The 18,726-nt window shown below is 44.4% G+C and overlaps 1 protein-coding gene across 1 annotated transcript in view; it reads left to right on the forward strand.

The window, feature by feature from the left end:
* dph1 (diphthamide biosynthesis 1) overlaps positions 1-18,726 on the forward strand; it is a 95,290-nt gene that overhangs the window by 45,186 nt on the left and 31,378 nt on the right. Inside the window, exons 5-6 of the mRNA XM_014163047.2 lie at positions 12,866-13,020; positions 13,974-14,095. Coding sequence (XP_014018522.2) covers positions 12,866-13,020; positions 13,974-14,095 — 277 coding nt within the window. The remainder of the gene's footprint in view (positions 1-12,865; positions 13,021-13,973; positions 14,096-18,726) is intronic.

The following is an 18,726-nucleotide window of genomic DNA, read 5'->3' on the forward strand; positions in this document are numbered from 1 at the left end:
TCAAACATATGACTATTTTACACCATTTTAAAGACAAGACTCTCGTTAATCTAACCAAATTGTCCGATTTCAAAAAGGCTTTACATCGAAAGATTATGTCAGGAGAGTACCCAGCCAGAAATAATCACACACCCATTTTTCAAGCTAGCATATAATGTCACAAAAACCCAAACCACAGCTAAATGCAGCACTAACCTTTGATGATCTTCATCAGATGACACTCCTAGGACATTATGTTATACAATACATGCATGTTTTGTTCAATCAAGTTCATATTTATATCAAAAAACAGCTTTTTACATTAGCATGTGACGTTCAGAACTAGCAAACATACCGAAAACTTCTGGTGAATTTACTAAATTACTCACGATAAACGTTCACAAAAAACATAACAATTATTTTAAGAATTATAGATACAGAACTCCTTTATGCAATCGCGGTGTCAGATTTTAAAATAGCTTTTCGGCAAAAGCACATTTTGCAATATTCTGAGTAGATAGCTCGCCATCACGGGCTAGCTAATTTGACACCCACCAAGTTTGGCGTTCACTAAACTCAGAATTACTATAAGAAAAATTGGATTACCTTTGCTGTTCTTCGTCAGAATGCACTCCCAGGACTTCTACTTCATCCACAAATGTTGTTTTGGTTCAAAATAATCCATAGTTATGTTCAAATATCCTCTGTTTTGTTCTTGCGTTCAAGACACTATCCGAACGGTGACGCGCGGACGCGTGACAATTTTTTTTTAAATATTCCATTACCGTACTTCGAAGCATGTCAAACGCTGTTTAAATTAAATTTTTATGCGATTTTTCTCGTAATATAGCGATAATATTCCGACCGGGAGACGTTGTTTTCGTTCAAAGACTCAAAGAAGAAAATGGACTCTTCACGTGCGCCCCCGTTTCATTGTTCTCAGATCGACCACTATCCAAATGCGCTACCGTTTTTCAGCCAGGGACTGCAGAGTCATCATTCAACGTTCTGGCGCCTTCTGAGAGCCTATGGGAGCCTTAGAAAATGTCACGTTACAGCAGAGATCCTCTGTTTTCGATAAAGAGGGTATAGAAGGCCAAGAAATGGTCAGAGAGGGCACTTCCTGTACAGAATCTTCTCAGGTTTTGGCCTGCCATATGAGTTCTGTTATACTCACAGACACCATTCAAACAGTTTTAGAAACTTTAGGGTGTTTTCCATCCAAATCAAACAATTATATGCATATTCGAGTTTCTGGGCAGGAGTAATAACCAGATTAAATCGGGTACGTTTTTTATCCGGATGTGAAAATACTGCCCCCTACCCTAGAGAGGTTAACTTCCTGACTGATGTCTTGAGATGTTGCTTCAATATATCCACATAATTTTCCTCCCTCATGGTGCCATCTATTTTGTGAAGTGCACCAGTCCCTCCTGCAGCAAAGCACCCCCACAACATGATACTGCCACCCCCGTGCTTCACGGTTGGGATGGTGTTCTTCGGCTTGCAAGCCTCCCCCTTTTTCCTCCAAACATAACGATGGTCATTATGGCCAAACAGTTCTATTTTTGTTTCATCAGACCAGAGGACATTTCCCCCAAAAGTACGATCTTTGTCCCCATGTGCAGTTGCCAAACCGTAGTCTGGCTTTTTTATGGCGGTTTAGGAGCAGTGGCTTCTTCCATTGCTGAGTGGCCTTTCAGGTTATGTCAATATAGGACTCGATTTACTGTGGATATAGATACTTTTGTACCCGTTTCCTCCAGCATCTTCACAAGGTCCTTTGCTGTTGTTCTGGGATTGATTTGGACTTTTCGCACCAAAGTACGTTCATCTCTAGGAGACAGAGCATGTCTCCTTCCTGAGCCGTATGACGGCTGCGTGGTCCCATGGTGTTTATACTTGCATACTATTGTTTGTACAGATGAACGTGGTACTTTCAGGCATTTTGAAATTGCTCCCAAGGATGAACCAGACTTGTGGAGGTCTACAACTTATTTTTCTGAGGTCTTGGCTGATTTCTTTTGATTTGCCCATGATGTCAAGCAAAGATGCACTGAGTTTGAAGGTAGGCCTTGAAATACATCCACAGGTACACCTCCAATTGACTCAAATGATGTCAATTAACCTATCAGAACCTTCTAAAGCCATGACATCATTTTCTAGATTTTTCCAAGCTGTTTAAAGGCACAGTCAACTTAGTGTATGTACATTTCTGACCCACTGGAATTGTGATACAGTAAATTATAAGTGAAATAATCTGTCTGTAAACAATTGTTGGAAAAATTACTTATGTCATGCAGAAAGTAGATGTCCTAACCGACTTGCCGAAACTATAGTTTGTTAACAAGAAATTTGTGGAGTGGTTGAAAAACGAGTTTTAATGACTCCAACCTAAGTGTATGTAAACTTCCGACTTCAACTGTAGGTGCCAATACAATATCTATTGTGATTCGATTCTGTGATTTTATTGCGATTCGATGTTCCAAACATATTTCACTCCATATGTCTGCTACAGAGGGACAAGAGAGAGCCATGATGAAACTAGTTTTGATCAGTCATGGAAATAAGATTGCTGAAAACAAATTGGCTCCCTAATTTAAAAAGATAGAGAACAAGCTGTGAAGGAAAATTACTGGAGTTTTGGTGGGTGAGAAAGGAGTGAGGGAGTGATTGAATGGGTGAGAAAAGGAGTGAGTGATTGAATGGGTGAGAAAAGGAGTGAGGGAGTGATTGAATGGGTGAGAAAAGGACTGAGGGAGTGATTGAATGGGTGAGAAAAGGAGTTAGTGATTGAATGGGTGAGAAAGGAGTGAGGGAGTGATTGAATGTGTGAGAAAGGAGTGAGGGAGTGATTGAATGGGTGAGAAAGGAGTGAGGGAGTGATTGAATGGGTGAGAAAGGAGTGAGGGAGTGATTGAATGGGTGAGAAAAGGAGTGAGGGAGTGATTGAATGGGTGAGGAAAGGAGTGAGGGAGTGATTGAATGGGTGAGAAAGAAGTGAGGGAGTGATTGAATGTGTGAGAAAGGAGTGAGGGAGTGATTGAATGGGTGAGAAAAGGAGTGAGGGAGTGATTGAATGGGTGAGAAAAGGAGTGAGGGAGTGATTGAATGGGTGAGAAAAGGAGTGAGGGAGTGATTGAATGGGTGAGAAAGAAGTGAGGGAGTGATTGAATGTGTGAGAAAGGAGTGAGGGAGTGATTGAATGGGTGAGAAAGAAGTGAGGGAGTGATTGAATGTGTGAGAAAGGAGTGAGGGAGTGATTGAATGGGTGAGAAAGAAGTGAGGGAGTGATTGAATGTGTGAGAAAGGAGTGAGGGAGTGATTGAATGGGTGAGAAAGAAGTGAGGGAGTGATTGAATGTGTGAGAAAGGAGTGAGGGAGTGATTGAATGGGTGATAAAAGAAGTGATTGAATGAGTGTAGGACTTTAGGAGTGAGGGATATAGATGGAGGAGGAAATGAAAGAAACTGAGAAAGAGAGTGAGTTGGGGCTGTCTCATCGGCAGTGCTTTTAATTGCAGTGCTCTCAGCCAGCCGTACTAATGTGATCAGAGAATGGATCGATCCCACTCTGCTGTGCCGTTTGTTTTTGGGAGCACCTGTAAACAAGCAGCAGCTGTATGCCTATGTCTCTGCCTGCCTGCTCTGCACTCTCTGCTCTGCACTGCTGTCTCTGCTCTGTCTTCTCTGCACTCTCTGCTCTCTCTGCTCTGCTCTCTCTGCTCTGCTCTCTCTGCTCTCTGCTCTGCTCTCTCTGCTCTCTCTGCTCTGTCTGCTCTGCTCTCTGCTCTGCTCTCTGCTCTGCTCTGCTCTCTGCTCGCTCTGCTCTGCTCTCTCTGCTCTGCTCTCTCTTCTCTGCTCTCTCTGCTCTGCTCGCTCTGTTCTGCTCTCTGCTCTGCTCTCTCTGCTCTCTGCTCTGCTCTCTCTGCTCTGCTCTGCTCTGCTCTCTCTGCTCTGTCTGCAGACGTGGGGACTTTACTTCACTCAGTGTTCCCTTAATGGTTTGACACCACCACACTAGCTGTGAGAAGTGTGTCCCCATAACATCTCCTCTTCCCAGCCTCCAGGTATTTTCCGTCCATCTGCCTGCTGTCTGTCTGTCTCCCTGCCTGCCTTCCGTCTCCCTGCCTGCCTTCCGTCTCCCTGCCTGCCTTCCGTCTCCTTGCCTGCCTTCCGTCTCCCTGCCTGCCTTCCGTCTCCCTGCCTGCCTTCCGTCTCCCTGCCTGCCTTCCGTCTCCCTGCCTGCCTTCCGTCTCCCTGCCTGCCTTCCGTCTCCCTGCCTGCCTTCCGTCTCCCTGCCTGCCTTCCGTCTCCCTGCCTGCCTTCCGTCTCCCTGCCTGCCTTCCGTCTCCCTGCCTTGCCTGCCTTCCGTCTCCCTGCCTGCCTTCCGTCTCCCTGCCTGCCTTCCGTCTCCCTGCCTGCCTTCCGTCTCCCTGCCTGCCTTCCGTCTCCCTGCCTGCCTTCCGTCTCCCTGCCTGCCTTCCGTCTCCCTGCCTGCCTTCCGTCTCCCTGCCTGCCTTCCGTCTCCCTGCCTGCCTTCCGTCTCCCTGCCTGCCTTCCGTCTCCCTGCCTGCCTTCCGTCTCCCCTGCCTGCCTTCCGTCTCCCTGCCTGCCTTCCGTCTCCCTGCCTGCCTTCCGTCTCCCTGCCTGCCTTCCGTCTCCCTGCCTGCCTTCCGTCTCCCTGCCTGCCTTCCGTCTCCCTGCCTGCCTTCCGTCTCCCTGCCTGCCTTCCGTCTCCCTGCCTGCCTTCCGTCTCCCTGCCTGCCTTCCGTCTCCCTGCCTGCCTTCCGTCTCCCTGTCTGCCTTCCGTCTGCCTTCCGTCTCCCTGCCTGCCTTCCGTCTCCCTGCCTGCCTTCCGTCTCCCTGCCTGCCTTCCGTCTCCCTGCCTGCCTTCCGTCTGCCTTCCGTCTGCTTTCCGTCTCCCTGTCTGCCTTCCGTCTCCCGTCTGCCTTCCGTCTCCCGCCTGCCTTCCGTCTCCCTGCCTGCCTTCCGTCTCCCTGCCTGCTGTCTCCCTGCCTGCCTCCCTGCCTGCCTGTCTGCCGTCTGTCTTCATGTCTAGCTAAGGAAGTGGAGTCTTTACTCCCAGTCCCACAACGCTCCCCATTCCAACCGCCTGGTATTTGTAACTTCTCTCTGTCTCCCACCTAGGCCTGTTTCTTACTAGCCATCACTCTCCTTCTCTGTCCTTCATTCCTGATACTGCTATCCATTCATCACTCCTGGTGCCTTCCAAATCCTCTCCTTCCCTTTCCCCTCGTTCTCTTTTTTAATTGAATGGCAATGTATTTTCTTCCTGCTCACTTCTATAGCTAACAAGACTGGGAATTGCCAGGGACCTCAGGATACGGTATTATCACGAAACTTAGGTGCCAATACGATATGTATTGTGATTCTCATGATTCTATGTATTGCGATGCGATGTTACTACGATTTGATTTTCCAAACATATTGCTCACTATATACTGATGTCATGACGTTGTATTAGTTAATGTGACGACTGTTGCTCATCGAATGATTAAAGGTTTCTAACTGCGTGATTAAATGAATCAAGCAATTATTAACTCATTAACTTGGGGCACCATGGGAAAATTAGTTTTATTGAATTTCTATTTCCCAAATTGACTCAAAGAATATCCGAATATCGATTTTACAACAGTCGCTAATTAATCCACTTCTTCTATAGTCTCATTCTGAACGTCGCATAATCCGGGAATCTGCACAAACCCGGGTCCCACCAATGGGTTTGTACCACACCAATTTTAGTTGATTATTTATTTACTAGAAAGCTAAAATGATGATAAAAGATACACAACACACAGTCTAGGCTATTGATTAGGACTTAGTATAATGGGCCAACACACTATGGCACGTTACCCAAAATGGGGATTTAAAAGAGAGAAAAAGAGAAAGTACACGAGAGAAATATACATTTGGGTGCATTAGTCAGCTATGCTTATTTTAACTCTAACCTTGCCCCGAACTGCCGCTCTTATGGGTCAGAATATAATGATGTAATTACATGTTGGAGGTCTCAGATGGGAAGCTCCGCGTGGCTCGTTTAGGCTTCTCAATGACGCACTTCTCCGGCGCAACTCTCTGGTTGTCCTCACGATGTCAGTGTCCTTTTGGCTAAGTGGTCTGATTCCTCGCCCTTGCTCTGGAAGGGGTCTTCTAAGGACAGACAGCTCTGTAGCTCAGAGCTCACAGCGTAGGAATGAAACAGCGTAGATACCACGGTTCGATGGAGAGTGGAGGCTAGGTGGTCCGGCTTGAATTCACCCATTTAGACACAGCTACTCATGTGTAGCTTGGGTAGAAAAAATATTTATTTGTCTTCAACCTTGTGTCGCGTTTTGGGTTCGTTGACTATTCAGACCATGGCTGCAGCTCGGGTCACTTAGTCTGATATGTTACTTCTTAACTCATGTCTTATACCCTCGGGTCAGAAGTGGGCGTAAGCGCCTTTAGGGCAATTCTCTGGGCATACCAAGTTGAGGCAAGGTCTAGATTTTACTCAAATCCAATTTAGACAGCTAGCTTCACATTTCATCTTTACCAAAACATTTTCTTTGATTTGGACATTTTCCACACAACGTACAATGTATAAACATCAAGCATATACTAGGAAAACTCTTAAAGTTACAATGTTTTCATAATAACGTAATCTATTAACCTTTAATAACAAAACAAAAATGCCAAATTTTCATATTCCATCTATCGTCATGACCACCATTGTGGCTGACGCAAACCATTGTTCCAAAGTCGCTTTATTGCATGTTTAATGTTCTGAGGCTGGTTCTCCATAGTGAGAGGACAAAGGAATTTTGTCTGTTGCCTAAGATTTACCATGGGCATGAGGGGTCATAAAACCCCCACATCTTCCTATCCCTTGAGATCCCATCTCCTCTGGTGGGGATGAAATCTCTCTGCAGGATTGTGGTCATTGGTAACCTGAGCCAAGCAGGACAGTCATGACACTGAGTATACAAAATATTAAGAACACCTGCTCTTTCCATGATATAGACTGACCAGGTGGAAAGTATGATCCTTTATTGATGTCACTTGTTAAAATCACTTCAATCAGTGTAGATGAAGGAGAGGAGACTGGTTAACCTCTATGGGCTAGGTGGGACGCTAGCGTGCCACCCGTGGTGCACTCCATCAACAGCAGGTGCATTTCAAGAGCGGCAAATTTGAATCCAAATAAATGTCAAAATTCAAATTTTTCAAAAATACAACTATTTTACACCATTTGAAAGATAAACATCTCCTTAATCTAACCACGTTTTACGATTTCAAAAAGTTTTTACGGCGAAAGCATAAATTTAGAGTATGTTAGGACAGTACATTTACAAGAGTTGTGTGTAATGTTTTGTCAAGTCAAAGACAGGGTCACCAAAACCATAAAACCAGCTAAAATGATGCACTAACCTTTTACAATCTCCATCAGATGACACTCCTAGGACATTATGTTAGACAATGCATGCATTTTTAGTTCTATCAAGTTCATATTTATATCCAAAAACAGCGTTTTACTATGGCATTGATGTTGAGGAAATCGTTTCCCTCCAATAACCGGCAGTCAAGTCAGCGTCACAAATTAAATAATTAAAATTAGAAAACATTGGTAAAATATTATATTGTTATTTAAAGAATTATAGATTTACATCTCTTGAACGCAATCAACTTGCCAGATTTAAAAATAACCTTACTGGGAAATCACACTTTGCAATAATCTGAGCACTGCGCCCAGAAAAATACGCGTTGCGATACAGACTAGACGTCATGTTGGGGAGATCTAAAATCGAAAATACTATGTAAATAATCCATTACCTTTGATTCTCTTCATCAGATGTCACTTCCAGGTATCACAGGTCCATAACGAATGTAGTTTTGTTCAAAAAAGCTCATCATTTATGTCCAAAAATCTCCGTCTTGTTAGCACATGATCTAAGCCAGCCGGACTTCTCGTCATGAACGAGGGGAAAAAATATATTTACGTTCGTTCAAACATGTCAAACGTTGTATAGCATAAATCATTAGGGCCTTTTTTAACCAGAACATGAATAATATTCAAGGTGGACGAATGCATACTCTTTTATAACGTATTGGAACGAGGGTACCCAACATGAACTCGCGCGCCAGGTGTCTAATGGGACATCATCGTTCCATGGCTCTTGTTCGGTCAGATCTCCCTCCAGAAGACTCAAAACACTTTGTAAAGGCTGGTGACATCTAGTGGAAGCAATAGGAAGTGCCAAAATATTCCTCAGCCCCTGTGTTTTTCAATGGGATAGGTTTAAAGTCAATACAACACATCAGGTATCCACTTCCTGTCAGAAAATGTCTCAGGGTTTTGCCTGCCAAATGAGTTCTGTTATACTCACAGACACCATTCAAACAGTTTTAGAAACTTTAGAGTGTTTTCTATCCATATATAATAAGTATATGCATATTCTAGTTACTGGGTAGGATTAGTAACCAGATTAAATCGGGTAAAAAAAATTATCCAGACGTGCAAATGCTGGCCCCTAGCCCTAACAGGTTTAAATAAGGATTTTTAAGCCTTGAAACAATTGAGACATGGATTCTGTATGTGTGCCATTTAGAGGGTGAATGGGCAAGACATAAAATGTAAGTGCCTTGAATGAAGTATGGTAGTAGGTTCCAGGCGCACAGGTTTGTGTCAAGAACTGCAAAGCTGCTGGGTTTTTCCACACTCAACATTTTCCTGTGTGCATCTCTGTTATTATCTATGCACAGTCACTTTAATAACTCTACCTACATGTACATATTACCTCGACTAACCAGTGCCCTCCCACATTGACTCTGTACCGATACCCCCTGTATATAGCCTCGCTATTGTTATTTTACTGCTGCTATTTTATTATTTCTTACTTTTATTGCATATTCTTATTTTTTTAACTGCATTGTTGGTTAAGGGCTTGTAAGTAAGCATTTCACTGTAAGGTCTACATCTGTTGTATTCGGCGCATGTGACAAAATAAAATTTGATTTGATTTGAATGGTCCACCACCCAAAAGGCATCCTGCCAACTTGACACAACTGGGGGAAGCATTGGAGTCATCATGGGCCAGCATCCCTGTGGAATGCTTTCGACACCTTGTGAAGTCCATGCCCCGATGAACTGAGGCTGATCTGATGGCAAAGGGGGAGTGCAACTCAATATTAGGAGGCTGTTCCTAATGTTTTGTACACTCAGTGTTTGTTTTTATCAGTCATGGAAATAAAAGTGCTGAAAACATGTTGGCTCACTATTTAAAAAAACAAGATATAGGATGAAAAATAACTGAGTTTTAGCGCAGGAACAAGCAATTCGCGCAACATAGCAATTGTTTTATTTATTTAAATCGGTACTTGGAGTCAAAGTGTCGCTATAATATTGTCCAAAATAATGTAACTGCATCAATGTTTTCCCCCATCATCAATAGCTAGCAATTCTCTCCTCTAGTTTCTGATTTGATAGATAGAAGCAGAAATAATCTACTTGGGACTATCCAAATAAAGTGTTTGTCTCCTACCATCCCTCTGTCAAGATTAATATCTTCCATCCCTCTCTCTCTCTTCCTCTCCCTGTCACGCCTTCTCCGCTTTATCTCTCCATCTCTTATTCATATGTCTGTGGCATGAAATGAGCTTCATTACAAATGTTTAAACATTGACATGAAAATGGCCCATTTGCTTAATCACAGCATAAATGTCCTTTGTGTAAATTGCATGTAACACAAGAGGAACTGTAATTACCATGATCAAAACCAAAGATAATGCTTCTCTCTTCTCTCTTTATCTCTGCCCTTATACCCCATTTCCCTCAGCACTCTCCCCCACTCCCTCTCTCCATCCCTCTCCCCCACTCCCTCCCTCCATCCCTCTCTCCCACTCCCTCCCTCTCTCCCACTCCCTCCCTCCATCCCTCTCTCCCACTCCCTCCCTCTCTCCCACTCCCTCCGTCCCTCTCTCCCACTCCCTCCTTCTCTCCCACTCTCCCTCTCCCTCCATCCCTCTCTCCCACTCCCTCCATCCCTCTCTCCCACTCGCTCCATCCTGCTCCCCCCTGTCCCTAAGTCTGTGTCTCTCCTAAGCCCAGGCGGGCGCATCGTAAATGGCCTGTGAAATTAATAATATTAACAGTAATTGCATGTGTCCCTCTCCTTCCCTAAATAATTGAGGTATTTGCATCAGTGCCCAACATCGTGTGTATGTGCCGGCTCAGTCACGTGGAAAGGGTTTCAGCTCTATTCTAAAAGTGTGTGTGTGCTGTGTGTGCAGATTTGTGACTGTACTTCAAAGCTAGGCTTCTGAGGAGTACTCCATGTCTGTGGTATAAAACTGACATCACATACACTATATATACAAAAGTATGTGCACACCCCTTCAAATTAGTGTATTCGGCTATCAATGTCGGAGGGTCATTGACTAAAATACAGTAGAATAGAATACAGTATGTACATATGAGATGAGTAAAGCAATGAACATTATTTAAGTGACTAGTGTTCCATTATTAAAGTGGCCAGTGATTCTATATCTATGTATATAGGGCAGCAGCCTCTAAGGTGCAGGGTTGAGTAGCCGGGTGGTAGCCGGCTAGTGATGGCTATTTAACAGTCTGATGGCCTCAAGATAGAAGCTGTTTTTTAGTCTCTCTGTCCCAGCTTTGATGCACCTGTACTGACCTCGCCTTCTGGATGATCTTTGTGGCCTTCCTGTGACATCGGGTGCTGTAGGTGTCCTGGAGGGCAGGCAGTGTGCCCCTGGTGATGCGTTGGGCAGACCGTACTACCCTCTGGAGAGCCTTACGGTTGCGGGAGGTGCAGTAAGGTGTTGATACAGTCCAACAGAAGGCTGTTTTGCCTTCTTCACCACACTGTCTGAATGAGTGGACAAATTCCGATTGTCAGTGAATTGTACGCCGAGGAACTTGAAGCTTTCCACCTTCTCCACTGTGGTCCCGTTGATGTGCATAGGGGCGGACTCCCTCTGCTGTTTCCTGAAGTCCATGATCAGCTCCTTTGTTTTGTTGACATTGAGGGAGAGGTTATTTTCCTGGCACCACTCCGCCAGGGCCCTCACCTCCTCCCTGTAGGCTGTCTCATCATTGTTGGTAATCAGGCCTACCACAGTTGTGTCGTCTGCAAACTTAATGATTGAGTTGGAGGCGTGCGTGGTCACGCAGTCATGGGTAAACAAGGAGTACAGGAGGGGGCTGAGCACGCACCCATGTGGGGCCCCAGTGTTGAGGATCAGCAGTGTGGAGATGTTGTTTCCTACCTTCACCACCTGGGGGCTGCCGGTCAGGAAGTCCAGGACCCAATTACACAGGGCAGGGTCGAGACCCAGGGCCTCAAGCTTAATGATGAGCTTGGAGGGTACTATGGTGTTGAAGGCTGAGCTATAGTCAATGAACAGCATTCTTACATAGGTATTCCTCCTATTCCTGTTATGGCGATTGCATCGTCTGTGGACCTATTGGGGCAGTAAGCAAATTTAAGTGGGTCAAGGGTGACATGTAAGGTGGAGGTGATATGATCCTTGACTAGTCTCTCAAAGCACTTCATGATGACAGAAGTAACACTATGGGGCGATAGTCATTTAGTTCAGTTACCTTTGCTTTTTTGGGTTTAGGAACAATGGTGGACATCTTGAACAAGTGGGGACAGCAGACTGGGATAGGGAGAGATTGAATATGTCCGCAAACATTTCTTGCCAGCTAGACTGTGCATGCTCTGAGGACTCGGCTAGGGATGCCGTCTGGGCCGGCAACCTTGCGAGGGTTAACACGCTTAAATGTTTTACTCAAGTTGACCAAGTGGAACGAGAGCCCACAGTCCTTGGGAGCGGGCCGCGTCGGTGGCACTGTGTTATCCTCAAAGTGGGCGATGAAGGTGTTCAGCTTGTCTGGGATCAAGACGTCGGTGTCCGTGACGTGACTGGTTTTCCTTTTGTAATCCGTGATTGTCTGTAGACCCTGCCATATAGTGGAAACGTCTAGGAGCAACAACGGCTCAGCCGCGAAGTGGCAGGCCAAACAAGCTCACAGAACAGGACCGCTGAAGCGCGTAGCACGTAAAAGATTATCTGTTCTCGATTGCAACACTCACTACCGAGTTCCAAACTGCCTCTGGAAGCAACGGCAGCACAAGAACTGTTCGTCTGGAGCTTCATGAAATGGGTTTTCAGTGCCGAGCAGCCGCATACAAGCCTAAGATCACAATGCCGAGCGTCGGCTGGAGTTGTGTAAAGCTCGCCATCATTGGACTCTGGAGCAGTGGAAATGTGTTCTCTGTAGTGATGAATCACGATTCACCATCTGGCAGTCTGACGGACAAATCTGGGTTTGGCGGATGCAAGGAGAACGCTACCTACACTGAATGCATAGTGCCAACTGTAACGTTTGGTGGAGGAGGAATAATGGTCCTTTGGCCCTTTGTTCCAGTGAAGGGAAATCTTAACCCTAACGTTGTGGCAACAGTCTGGGGAAGGCCCTTTCCTGTTTAAGCATGACAATGCCCCCGTGCACAAAGCGAGGTCCATACAGAAATGGTTTGTAAAGATCGTTGTGGAAGAACTTGACTGGCCTGGACAGAGCCCTAACCTCAACCCCATCGAATTCTTTGGGATGAATTGGAATGCCGAATGCGAGCCAGGCCTAATCGCCAACTAATGCTCTTCTGGCTGAATGGAAACAAGTTCCAACATCTAGTGGAAAGCCTTCCCAGAAGAGTGGAGGTTGTTATAGCAGCAAAGGGGGGATCAACTCCATCTTAATACCCATGATTTTGGAATGAGATGTTCAACGAGCACATACTTTTGGTCTTGTGGTGTATTAAATGATTAATCCTAACCCTGTCTTTGTCTCCCTGCAGTCCCTATAGACTCCACAGCAGGCATTAAGATGCTGTACGTGTTTGTGGATATCCAGATGGACAACGCACACTTTCTGGACACGGTCAAGTTCAACTTCCCCCCTGGACACTCTCTGGCACTCGTCAGCACTATCCAGTTTGTGGCTGCACTGCAGGTGTGTGTGTGTGTGTGTGTGTGTGTGTGTGTGTGTGTGTGTGTGTGTGTGTGTGTGTGTGTGTACATGCATCTTTGGTGTGTGGGGGACTGTATGTGCGTCTAACCCTATGTGTACATGTACAGTTTAAGCCTAGCCTACATGCTGCATACATAGAAGAGCTCTGCGCCTGTGTAAGCCAACCTCCTGCCTGCCTCTTGAAGTTCAGTTCAAGTGTGGGTTTGAAAACCCAGCTGCAGTTATTTTGGACTTGAAAGGAGGAGTGAACTTGTGAAATCTCAGATCATGTATCTGCACCTCATCTCATGCCTTTACATAAGCAGTTCTAGATCCACAGTAGAGCTAGCTACCTCCTCCGTCTCCTCTCTGCTGCTCCCCTCTCCTCTGTCAGTACATGACCAACACTAGGCCCCTGCTAATGTAACCAGTGTTATTGATACATTCTGACATGCTGATGTGTGTGTCATGTTTTTGTTGTGTGTTGGGGCGGTTTGGGTGTGTGTGTGTCATGTTTAGTTTTTTTGTTTGGGCAGTTGGTGTGTGTGTGTGTGTGTGTGTGTGTGTGTGTGTGTGTGTGTGTGTGTGTGTGTGTGTGTGTGTGTGTGTGTGTGTGTGTGTGTGTGTGTGTGTGTGTGTGTGTGTGTGTGTTTGTCATGTTTAGTTTTTTTGTTTGGGCAGTTGGTGTGTGTGTGCGTGTGTGTGCCTCTTGCTCACTCGCTCACAGCTCACGGTGTGTGTAGGTCATCCAAAATGGAGTAGGGTTTCATCAGGTCAGCGTCTATGTTCCCTGTTTACCTCCAACTGAAAAGAGCACATTACTCTCCGCCTCCGAGCATGCTGCTGCTTCTTTCTTGTGTAATTGTTGGCACTCGCTCTCAGCGTCTTTGTGTGAAAAGAGAAAAAGTAGATGTTATTTTATATCAATGGTTGTTTGTCTCTTCCCCTCCCCCCAGGCGGTGAGTGCAGCTCTGAGACCAGAGTATGAGGTGGTGGTTCCCCAGTGTCGGCCCCTGTCCCCTGGAGAGATCCTGGGGTGCACCTCCCCCCGCCTCGACCGAAACCTCAACGCCGTCATGTGAGTGACTCAGCCTTTATCATTATAAACCCATCCTATTCTCAGCCTCTGTTATACCTACCTTACACAGTCAGTCTGTCAGACCTACAGTATATTACACAGCCTCTGTTATACCTACCTTACACAGTCACAGACTGTCAGACCTACAGTATATTACACAGCCTCTGTTATACCTACCTTACACAGTCACAGACTGTCAGACCTACAGTATATTACACAGCCTCTGTTATACCTACCTTACACAGTCACAGACTGTCAGACCTACAGTATATTACACAGCCTCTGTCATACCTTCCTTACACAGTCACAGACTGTCAGACCTACAGTATATTACACAGACTCTGTCATACCTTCCTTACACAGTCACAGACTGTCAGACCTACAGTATATTACACAGACTCTGTCATACCTACCTTACACAGTCACAGACTGTCAGACCTACAGTATATTACACAGACTCTGTCATACAGTACCTTCCTACCCAACACTTCCCCAGACATTGTTAAACATACCTTCCCAATCCTCGCTCCTCGACTCTGTCATCTACCTGCTAGTGTTGCCACGATACCAGGTTTTTGTACTTAAACATGCAATAAAGGGACTTTGGAACATTGGTTTCCGTCAGCCACAATGGTGGTCATGACGTTCGATGGAATATGAAAATGTACGTGATTTTTGTTTTGTTATTAAAGGTTAATAGAAGATTTTTCTATTTGTTATTTGTTATCTTCTATTTTGTGGTACATTTCTTTCTAAAATACTACACCAGATTAAATAACAGATGAATACCTTCGTTGTTCATTATGCAAAACCATATCGGAGACTATATAATTGTACAGTTACATGTAAACTGTTTTAAAATGTAATTTGATACATATCAGGGATAATTTGCTCATCTTTGGCCATAATGTTGGATCAAATTACATTCATTAGACGTATGATTCATTATTCATTACAGCTAAATAATGTAATGTATTAAATAAATAGTTTAGTTCCAAAATGACAAAAAACACATTGAAGTTCATTTCTAAGGCCTCTACAATGCCTTCAGAAAGTATTCAGACCCCTTGACCTTAAAAAAAAATGAAATAGTAATAATAATTATGTTACAGCGTTATTCTAAAATTGATCAATTTTTTTCCCCCTCATCAATCTACAGCAATAGCCAATAATGACAAAGCAAAACAGGTTTTTAGAAATGTTTGCTAATTTATTACAATAAATAAATAAATGAAATAAACATTTATATAAGTATTCAGACCCTTTTCTCATTACTTTGTTGAAACACCTTTGGCAGCGATTACAGCATCGAGTTTTCTTGGGTATGACGCTACAATCTTGGCACACCTGTATTTGGGGAGTTTCTCCCATTCTTCTCTGCAGATCCTCTCAAGCTCTGTCGGGTTGGATGTGGAGCGTTGCTGCACAGCTATTTTCAGGTCTCTCCGGAGATGTTTGATTGGTTTCAAGTTCGGGCTCTGGCTGGGCCAATCAAGAACATTCAGAGACTTGTCCTGAAGCCATTCCTGTTTGTCTTGGCTGTATGCTTAGGTTTGTTGACCTGTTGGAAGGTGAACCTTCGCCCCAGTCTGAGGTCCTGAGCGCTCTGGAGCAGGTTTTCATCAAGGATCTCTCTATACTTTGCTCCGTTCATCTTTCCCTCGATCCTGACTAGTCTCCCAGTCCCTGCCTCTGAAAAACATCCCCACAGCATGATGTTGCCACCACCATGCTTCACCGTAGGGATGGTGCCAGGTTTCCTCCAGATGTGACGCTTGGCATTCAGGCCAAAGAGTTCAATCTTGGTTTCATCAGACCAAAGTATCTTGTTTCTCATGGTCTGAGAGTCCTTTGGGTGCCTTTTGGCAAACTCCAAGTGGGCTGTCATGTGCCTTTTACTGAGGAGTGGCTTCCGTCTGGCCACTCTACCATGATTGGTAGAGTTCTGCAGAGATGGTTGTCCTTCTGGAAGGTTCTGCCATCTCCACAGAGGAACTCTAGAGCTCTGTCAGATTGACCATCAGTGCTCGGTCACCTCCCTGACCCTTCTCCCCCGATTGATCAGTTTGGCCGGGCGGCCAGCTCTAGGAAGAGTCTTGGTGGTTCCAAACTTCTTCCATTTAAGAATGATGGATGCCACTGTGTTCTTGGGAATCTTCAGTGTTGCAGAAATGTTTTGGTACACTTCCCCAGATCTGTGCCTCAACACCATCCTGTCTCAGACTTCTAGTGACAATTCCTTCGACGTCATGGCTTGGTTTTTGCTCTGACATGCACTGTTAACTGTGGGACCGTATATAGACAGGTGTGTGCCTTAACTAGTAAATGTAACGAATTACAATTAGAAAGTAATCTTTAATTAAAGAGCAGATGAGGGCCAGACCAACGAAACAACTAAGCAAAAGGTGTTACAAAGCAGTGCAAGGGAGGTTTAGTTCCAAAAGGACATACAAAAACAAAGTTTTTACATTTGCATTGTAACATTGTCGTTATTATACTAAATTGGAATTATTTTTGAGTGACAATGGCATGAACATATATTCAGCATGACATCCATGTGAGCATTATAAAAGTCTTGCGAAATTCACTTATAACTTGACAGCGATATATTTAGATTACTTTGCATTTGTCTAGGCTTGCTACTAGCAGTAGCCACTAGCCAGCCAGCAGCCCTGGGCGGAGCATTGCACCCTGGGAAGTGAAATGCACTCTGGGAATAGTAGTATTCTGTGTAAAATCCATTACATTTCTACTGTGTGGGGACTTGCAGTATACAGTGTACACACAATACCCCATAATGACAAAGAAAAAACGGGTTTTTAGAAATGTTAGCAAATTTATAAAATAAACACTTAAATATCACATTTACATAAGTATTCAGACCCTTTGCTATGAGACTTAAAATTGAGCTCAGGTTCATCCTGTTCCATTTTTCATCCTTTAGATGTTTCTACAACTTGATTTCAGTCCACCTGTGGTAAATTGAATTGATTGGACATGATTTGGAAAGGCACACACCTGTCTATATAAGGTCCCACAGTTGAAAGTGCATGTCAGAGCAAAAACCAAGCCATGAGGTTGAAGGAATTGTCCGTAGAGCTCCGAGACAGGATTGTGTTTTGGCTTTGTCATTATGGGGTATTGTGTGTAGGTTGATGAGGGGAGAAAAAGTAAGTCCTTTTAGAGTAAGGCTGTAATTTAACAAAATGTGGAAAAAGTCAAGGAGTCTGAATACTTTCCGAATGCACTGTATTTTTTTGTTGGTGACACTTTGATATCTCGATAATTTGCAGCTGTTTAAGTCTATAAACATTTGAATTAGATTGAGCAATAAAAGCCCCCCTCGTGGATATAACTCGTGTTTGACAGTATGGAGTACAATATCACAGAGACGTTTAGAAGAGAGGAACTCAATCATTTATTCTATTGGCTGGGAACCGCACTATATGCAGCTGTTGAAAGAGCACATTTTTCACTGGCTGTCCACTGATCGCAAAAACAACGATTTATGGGAAATTTAAACTTCTTCAATTCAACCATTATTGGGTTAAATACACATATACATTTGTGAACAGCCATCCACAAAAGCACAATCTGTAATTGCTAAGAGAGCAGCAGTGTGATTCTTATCAATGTGCTATGTAGATAGCGTATAAATAATTAGTGATATCCGTATCGCCGTAGACTACACTGATGTCATCCTTACCTCCAAACATTTGTTCAAGTTGGATAATCTTTGGATGCCGACAGCAGTCGTACCATTGGAAGACATTGCTTGGACTGTAGGCTTTTGTAGGCTATTCCTGCTATTCTCCCACGATCCATCAAACATATTTGGAGTGTCATCATAGTGTTCTCTGATTTGTGGTCAAAATCGCTCAGGCAGACCATTTTAAACTTGACCAATTTAAAATGCTGATTTGAATGTCAAAGATTTTTTTTCACGCAAACGTCCTTTCGGAATTTAAAAGTAATCCTAGAAGTAATCTTCTAGTTTTTCAAAAGTATCGGTAATCTGATTACAATACATTTGCTGGTTACGTAACAGTTTACAGTAAAAAAAAAAAAAAATATGTAATCCATTACTCCCTAATCCTGCCAACGACCTGCTAACAGGCTCAGGCAACAGCGAGGAGTGCGGCTCTACATGTACTTACAGTGAGTACACACAGAAAACGTCCCCAGTGTATTAACATAGACACACAGTCCTATGCATTTTAAGATATAGTGGGTTCCTAATAATACCCATGCTGTACTTATGATCCCCACACACCCTTCCCAGTGTATGGGATTAGAGTGACCAGATAAAAGAGGAGAGACAGCCAGTACAGGAAAACAGCCTGGTCCCACAGGAGAGGAAAGCCGTGTGTCTGTGTCAGGGCTGTGTTTGTACTCGCCCACTAATCTAAAGTGGAGTGTCTTTGATGTGTGTGTAGAGGCGGATGGGGGTGAGATGGGAGAAATAATTGATTACCTTGCCTGATAATTAGCTCCCTGAGTGTCTCTCTCTCTCTGGCCCGCCCTCTCTCGCTCTGGCCCGCCCTCTCTCGCTCTGGCCCGCCCTCTCTCGCTCTGGCCCGCCCTCTCTCGCTCTGGCTCGCCCTCTCTCTCTGGCTCGCCCTCTCTCTCTC

The sequence above is a fragment of the Salmo salar genome, chromosome ssa20, assembly GCF_905237065.1.
Source record: "Salmo salar chromosome ssa20, Ssal_v3.1, whole genome shotgun sequence".
In the NCBI taxonomy this organism is placed as follows: domain Eukaryota; kingdom Metazoa; phylum Chordata; class Actinopteri; order Salmoniformes; family Salmonidae; genus Salmo; species Salmo salar.